The sequence below is a fragment of the Antrostomus carolinensis genome, unplaced genomic scaffold (genome assembly GCF_000700745.2).
Source record: "Antrostomus carolinensis isolate BGI_N321 unplaced genomic scaffold, ASM70074v2 scaffold16568, whole genome shotgun sequence".
Lineage (NCBI taxonomy): Eukaryota > Metazoa > Chordata > Aves > Caprimulgiformes > Caprimulgidae > Antrostomus > Antrostomus carolinensis.
Genome location: NW_010335132.1, coordinates 6,731 through 14,801, shown reverse-complemented (window position 1 = coordinate 14,801; position 8,071 = coordinate 6,731). Strand labels below are relative to the sequence as shown.

Below are 8,071 nucleotides of genomic sequence, written 5' to 3'. Positions count from 1 at the left end.
GAACCTGCTTTGGCAGGGGTGTTGGACTAGATAATGTCCAGAGGTCCCTTCCAACCCCCACCATTCTGTGATTCAAAAAGAGTATTTGTTTTATTTTGCAGATTAAACATAAAAAATGAATAAGCAGTGCTGATCAATCTCAAGATTGCTATTAAACAAATCATAAACACTACTATCAATAAAAATGGCTAGGTATCTCTCTGACAGGAGGTTACATCAGTAATTTATAACATACAAAAGCAAAATTGCTTTCTAGTAAAGCCAGTTTTTGAAAATTAAAAACCAGCAAGTTCAAAAATTTAGCCAAGATCGAATATCTAGTTCACTGGGGTAATAAAACTAGGTCTCAAAGCAAGCAACAAATTTCTAACCCAGTATTAACGATTCTAGGATAGAATCACATTTTTTCTTTCTTCCTGAGATGACCTGATCTGCCACCCAGATGGAGTTTCAGAAAACCTCCAAGTGATGTAACATTGTGCACAAGAGAGTAACACACATACAACTGAGCATGTCATTTTTGCAAGAGAAACAATATACCAGTATGAAGCTACGGTCATTCTTAATTATTTAACTTCTCACAGGTTTCCAGAAGTACTTGTTTTTCACTACATAATTTAATTTCAGCATCATAACTGCTATAATTTCTCAAACCATAATTATTAAGTCACACATAATATAACCCCTTCTTAATATTTTTCTTATATGGTTTGCTGTATTTTTAACTTCACCATGTAATCCACTACATTACTAGAGTAAGGAATGATCATGGTAGTTCTACAAACACTGCTATAACAACTTATACAAGATAAAAGGGGTTCATGCCTGAGAAACTGTGGCACTGTAATGACATTGCAAGACCAGTGCTTTACTGCCTATTTCTTATGACAGTGGCAGTCAGGCCACACCCTAACTCAACACTACCCTCCAACCAGCTTTAAAAACCAACTATTGAGTCTCCCTTTCACCACAGCTGAACTGAATCCTACAGTGGGCTCTAAGTCTAGAATTAAGAAAGAGACATGAACAACCTTGATATAACAATGGCCTATCATTTTGAAAGGCACCCCTGACTTGCTATCAGAACAAGAAAAAAGTTAAACAAAAATAAAAATTGGCTTATTTCTATTTTTTAATCTATTAATTGACAAGGTTTTTATTAAAGTCCATAATGACAAAAAAAAAGTCAGGAGTAGACTCCTTCATATCCAGAAGAATCATAGAATTATGAAGGTTGAACATATGAACTGCTGTGTGTGAGCTGTCCCCTCAATACATACACAAGGAGTCGGGAAATGCAATTAGTTATCATCTGCACTCTTTTCAGCGAGTCACTTCCATTCTGAGGTCTGAGGCTAACAGAGAAAGAGTTGGATAAAGAATGGGAAACTCTGGGAAACAGTTTGTCCAGCAAACTCAATTTAAAAAAAAAAAAAATCTCTCTTGCTTGTTACCAGAATAATACAGATTCAAGTATCACTGCTCCCTGCAGTTGCTTGATATACTGCTCCTCTGCTTTTAGAGGATAGAGGAACAAAGAATATCAGCTTCCTACTCTTTTGCAGTTTTCCATGGGAGAGAGACCTTGGAGAAAGGAAAGGTTTTGCAGCAGGAGAGCAGAAAATGATCAGCTTCAGCCTACCTACAACAGTAATTTGCTGAAACACTTGATTTCTCAGACTTCAGAGCTTGGATTGAAAATAATTTACCAGACAGACCACTTAGGTAAACATGGAAAGTGTGATTCTTTTAAAACACACACACACTCATTTAACATTCAGTGTGTGTGGGGTGGTACGCAAAATTGTAAAGTGTGTGGTTAAATTCCAAGCCATCTCTGACATTCCAGCTCAAATAAAGTTTTAAACACACAAATTTACTATTCTGAGATAATTTTAGTTGTCCATCTTTGGAATTCAGACTAATGCATGATTTTAAGAGGTAACTAGTAGAGAAAGCTTAGTACTCACTTCAAAAGAAACTGAGTATGTGTAAGCAATTTTGATTTCTCCGTTAGCCTTATTGCTTATATCCATAGGTACTCCTGAGCAATCAGGGTTATCTGGATGAGTATGCTTGTAACTGCAGGAAGAAAAAAACACAGATTGAAAGCTGCTTCACTGAAACACTCTTAAGAAAGAATTAATCCACCTTACAAAAGCATCAGTTTCATCCAGGATTCTTTCCTTACATACAAAAATTGTTCTTAATGCCCCATAAGTTTCAGAACTCATAAGGAATGTATCATAAGCAAAGGACTTTTTGACACCTGAATTTTTTAAACAAGTTGTCTCTTCTAAAAAGAAAAGAGTCTCAAAAGCAAAGCACCAAAAATTAAAGAAGTCTGAGTGCTGCTAAGAAACTCAAAAAGTTACAATGACAGAATTACTAACTTCTGTCAGAAAAAAAATACTTTCATCATGATGCTGGACCAACAATGCAACAGGGTCAGTTTTACAAAAAAAAAGGAAAAACAAGATGCTAAGGAAAAATAAAACAGCCTTCAGTTGTGCAAAAGCCACATAGACACCAGAGCAACTGACAAGTATATTTGTGAAAGCACTCAATTTAAATCCTGATTGCTGAAGCCATCAAGTGTTGCACTCTGATTACTCCTGCATCAAGCACTGGTGGCCTATTCCATCACAAGTAAAAGTTTGCCCCACCAGAGAAACAAGGGTTGCTTCACTGAACATATACACTTCTAGGCCTTGCTTTTTTTTTTTTTTTTGTCCCAAATATGTAATAGTGCACAAAGATCTATTGAATTCAGAACAAAAATCATGTTAGACTGTCCCACATTACACTACATCAATCAACAGGAAAGCTAACCTACAGGTCACATATCTGAAAACATTTCTGACTAGTAACAGGTCCCCAGATACAAGTGTCTTGGGAGGGAGCACTGTTTGATGACAAGTTACTACCGAGTACTAACCTTTTTGGTTCAAGTTTAGCAGCAACTAGTCTTGCTCCCAGAGCTTCATTTTCCACCACATGGTAAAATATTTTTATGTCAACATGGTTGAAGATATAAAAGGTATCTTTTTCATGAAATTCTGACTGTAATGATAAAAGGTGATGTTAAACAATCAAAAAGATAAAGACATCTAAAAGCCATAGGTAGAAGCTTACATAGCAGAATTTTAGACTGTGTATAGTTTTTCTGTCAAGAAGTTCTACAAGATGGATGCAGATTCTAGGAATACAAAGATAGCAAAGTCTTTGCATTAAAACCTTGCATTAAAAACTAACTTGAAAAGTACAAAAATGTATTTAAATATAAAATGTATTTTTAAATGTACTTAATAAAGTATTTTGGAAACTGAGGATGTCCCATTTTATTTAACTGAAGTAGCAAACTGAATAGAACTATGTGAGAACTTCCATATCAGAAGCATTTCATAAACATCAGTGACTTTAAAACAATATGTATATTTTTCATATATTTTCATAGATTAAACTGAACCTTCCAAGACAAACAATTCATTATGGAGGCAAGAAAACAAAATTAGAAACTGTAGAAACTGTCATCTTTGGTAAAATCCATTAAGTAAGCCCAGCCATTTTGATATAACCAAAAACCTATTCCAGATTCTCAGTGACATCTCCATGGAAGAGGCCTGAGGAAATCTAAAGACACTCTGGACGTTCTATTACATTCTTATCTCCAAAATGCTTACAGTGCATTTATCTGGACCTCCACCACTTAATCCAATAGATCTGTCTTTCACAGGGGAAGCACTGTTCACTTGGAAATCTTATATTCTGCCTTCTTCCATCAGCCCACACAGCTTTAGGGAAAGCAATGCTTCAAGAAGTACTCATTTCCGTACAGAGGTACAAACTACAAACACATCTGTGCAAACCCGCTTCCATTAAAACACTTTTATCCCACAAAAATGTAAAGCTCAAGCCTGCAAAAGTTTAGACTTCCTAGGCAATGAAGGATGGTATGTTTTTCTTCTCCTTCACCCTTTACATGTACTAAATGCTATGCATGTCCACCTCTTCTCTCTATTTTTTAGAGCCCTTCTGCATTATGCAACAGAAGAGACAAGGTTCTTAGCCTTAGATGAGGCTTACAAATTGTGGTACTTGCAGAGACATCAAAACACCTAGTTTTAAGCAACAGGGGTTCTTAAGCTAGTGAGGACTCACCATAGAAACATGACACAGGAGAAATGCCAGTCCCTAAATTAGTAAAAAGAGGATATGACAAAAAAAAATAGTTGCAAAAACATACATTAATAACACAGGCATCTTTTGGACGGCCATCTTCTGTAATATAACAGCCGATAGGAAAACCGGGATTGCAGAACCTCTGGCCATCTTCAACGTCGTAACACCAGGTCACAGGCATGTTGTCCACAATCCTGTAAATGCCACAGTGACACTTCACAATCTTTCAAAACACACAGTGCAATGCAAACAAACCCAGATTAATATTAATCTAACTTTGCTACATTCATTATTGGATGACTAACTACAATAACACTTCTTTCAGATACTAATCCATTGAATGGCACCAACTGCCAATCCAATTTCCAAATGAGATACAAGCACATGGTTCTTCAACTGAAACTGTATCTCTTTTTATAAAAAAGATATTTTAAAAAAAACCCCAATCTATTTCTTCAGAAGGTGGCTTGGAAATAGGAGGCTTACTCTGTGACCACCAAACATTCTATATATAGCCCAATACATAAAACTGTACCACTCCAAAGTCATAGAAATTTAACATTTCATTATTCTGTCTTTAAAAATGGCCAAAATCACCCAGTAAAGCAGCTAAAATGAACTCGAGAATTTCAAGTTTAAGACAAAACACAAAATAAAAAAAATTGCCTACACACACATATTAATTCTCCAGCTTCCTCACTGCTCTTCCATTGCAAAATACATTTTTCATGGCACTCCTTATTCTGCATCAAAGCTAAAGCACAAGTTGTTGGGGTTTTTTGTTTGTTTTTTTTTTGCTATTTAAGTGAATTCCTGATCATTGATCTCAGTCGTAGTTCCCTGACAGCATGGAAAATTTTAACTAGATGGCTTACATGAGGAAAAAATGGTAAGCCACCACACATTTGGGAAACTACTCCCTTCAAACCTCCCTCCATTGTCTACCTGTTGTTTTTATATTATTGCCTCACAAGATTTATATTCGTATTACCTAAAAGTCCTGAGCCCAGTAGGTTTATAGTTCAATTAAAAATTTGTGGAGGAACCCCACACCCCCATGAGGAGCTGCAGAAAATTATAAGACAGTAAGATACAAACAGTATCCAACGTGCTACAAACAGTACAAATGTCAAAACCAAAAACATACTTTTAAACATAGAGTAAGATACCCAACATGGTGACCCGTCCCTTTGTAAAAGGAACTACCAAAAAAACCCAAACCTCTTTGTGTTATGAAGTGTTTTAACCAGCTGAAAGATAAATCCCAGAAGAAAGTCATTCAAAGATGACTTAAAACTCAGTAGCTGCCTTTCGGGTAACATTAATTGCTCCAAGGTATGTTTTTAAGGGTCTATTAATAAACTTCACACATGAAGACATGAGACAACTGCCGCTTTTTGTGCGTCACTAGACCGAGAAAAGGACATCCCACTGAAAGTTAACACCACACATTTTTTGTAAAACTTATCATGCTACTGAATATCATTTACAATTAAATGTCTCATCATTCTAACTACTAGTCTATTAATGTTAACAGATACCTGATAATACCTCATTAGGTACTGTTAAATACCTAATTAAACACAGTAATTATGACTTCAGGCAAAAACCCCTAAAGCATTATTTAGTCTGTTGTGTACTGTAATAGTATAAAGTAGCACTATTTTTTAGAGCACATCAAAAGATGGGGGTAAAAAGAGCGGTAGGTGCTGCCTTTGTTCACACAACACAGAGATCTGCATCACCCCTACCGTTAGCAGAAATAAGCAGCAATGTTCTTGGCTTTTGCTGGAAGAGTGGGAGAGGTGAAGACAGGCCAGTTTCCAGGTTCTTAGGACATTCCCAAAACTATCTTGGTCACAAGCAGCAGCAGCACCAACCAAATCCTACTCACTTCACCATGCTACTAAGAGGTACAATTAAGTTGCTAATTAGGAGCTAATTCAGTTGCACGTTCATTACACTTAGACCTTATTTGGAATTTTACCTCCACAATATGTGCTAGAGAGACCTCTTGCTTTTGTTAGTATTTGAATTTCATAATCAAGACCAGGTAAAGCATCAACCCACCACAAATGAGTTTGGTTAGGGCAAAGGCTTTCCCTTGCATCTTCAGCAGCAAAGACACACTGAGCTGCCTTCAAGCAGCAATGCTGGAACAAACTGAGAGTTTAAGAAGCAAATCATTTTTCACAGCTAACCTTCAAATTTAAAATGATTCGAAGAGATTATACATGTGGGGCAAATATGCTACACAACAGTGTTCTTATATGTCTCTCAAGAACATCTGGTGACAAACACTGCCAGCCAAGACATCAGTATAGCTGTTGAGTCCAATTTAGTATCTCAATTCCTAATCTTATTAAGTGGCTTTTAAAACCTTAAAAGTACTTTGCACCATCTGTATTCACCAGGAATTTTACAATAAATTGAAGGTGGATAATAAACCTCTATGAAATCCTCACTTATGCTACCTTGCTGACCCTGAACTATGCATCATTTATCACATATTCCAGCCACTTCCACTTTGTGGAGATGTAGCTGAGGAGGACCATCTTTACTATACAGACACAAACAGGGACTCTTCATGCTGTTGGTTCTAAAGTTTTAGGGCATTTGGCCTAGCAAAAAAAAAAAAAAAAGAAAAAGATAGAAGTGCTATTAAAAGAACTAAAAATAGTAGAAGTTGCCTAAATTTAATGGGAAGTTTTCACACTGAAAAAAATAACTACATCTTACTCAAATCTGAATAGTTCTATCAAGTTAGCTGTACAGGCTAAAAAATATATTTAAATACACTAAGAATATTTGTAAAACAATTTAACCTAAGGGGAAAAAAAACAGTCTAAAGTACTTTTCTGTGTGATTAGCTTTACACAGTTCTGTTTCAGTTTCTTCAGTTTCTGTCAGCCTATATTTTAGGCTTTCCTAAAAAAAAATTTAATTATTTCTTTCAAAGAGTTACAGGATCATAGCCTTGGGAAACTATTTTTCATTTATACACCAAAACTTACACTAACTTTTAAAGCTGAAGCTTTATGCCAGACCAACATGCATCAGTGAAATTCAAAGTGGTGTAAATATTATGAATATATGCACTACTTAACAGGACTATAACCAAGCCCAGCATGTTTGAAGCTCTACTTATTTCAGCATTAGGCATATCACTTTGAATCCCTGCAAAAGTAGCTGTACCTTTTAGGGTTGCTTTATTGTTGCTTTATTACTTCCTGCTTCTCCTACATGAACATAAGGCTGTTGCCTGTGAACCCTTCTGATCTAATTTATCAACTTCCAACTTCACTAATTTTCTAGAGATTCCCAGAAAGATTTACATCAGTAAGCCACAGTTTATCCCCAAAAAGGGATATCCCATATTGGTTCCCAAGAGCAGTAGAAAATGAACTTGTTGCTGTTCCAGCACAGGTATCTGTTTCAAAACTGAAGAAACTGAATGTAACATTACAGAAAAAACATTTAATGACAACAGCACCATTCAATATTTCACCTGCATTTTTACTAATATATCCAGAAAGCTTTAATCTAACTAGATGAAGACTGAAATGTTTATTTCTGTGAAGCAGGCAGCACACATTTGGAATCACAGGGGCAACAGTGGATAATTATGCTCATGTATTACTTGCAAAGACGCGTCACAGGAGCTCTGACAACTTCGTGGCCAAGTTGTTCCTTCTACCTTTGCACCCAAAGTCTGCTGTTAGCATAGTGTACCAACATACAAAGCACCATCCACACACCAACAGCGTGGCTGTGTATTTCCAATGTCAAGGCGAAGCCTGCTGATAAACACTTCCCAGCTCCTGGATGTGGGTGCAGAGCGCGGCTACATCCCAACTGCAAACCAGCACGAGCTTCAGCACACACGTTC

At 36.4% G+C, this 8,071-nt stretch overlaps 1 protein-coding gene across 1 annotated transcript in view; it reads right to left on the bottom strand.

Moving 5' to 3' along the window:
* The window catches only part of LOC104529986 (transmembrane 9 superfamily member 2), a gene marked incomplete at both ends in the record, with an annotated part of 15,684 nt that overhangs the window by 4,812 nt on the left and 2,801 nt on the right, over positions 1 to 8,071 (bottom strand). Inside the window, 3 exons of the mRNA XM_010174446.1 lie at positions 1,971 to 2,082; positions 2,939 to 3,063; positions 4,247 to 4,376. Coding sequence (XP_010172748.1) covers positions 1,971 to 2,082; positions 2,939 to 3,063; positions 4,247 to 4,376 — 367 coding nt within the window. The remainder of the gene's footprint in view (positions 1 to 1,970; positions 2,083 to 2,938; positions 3,064 to 4,246; positions 4,377 to 8,071) is intronic.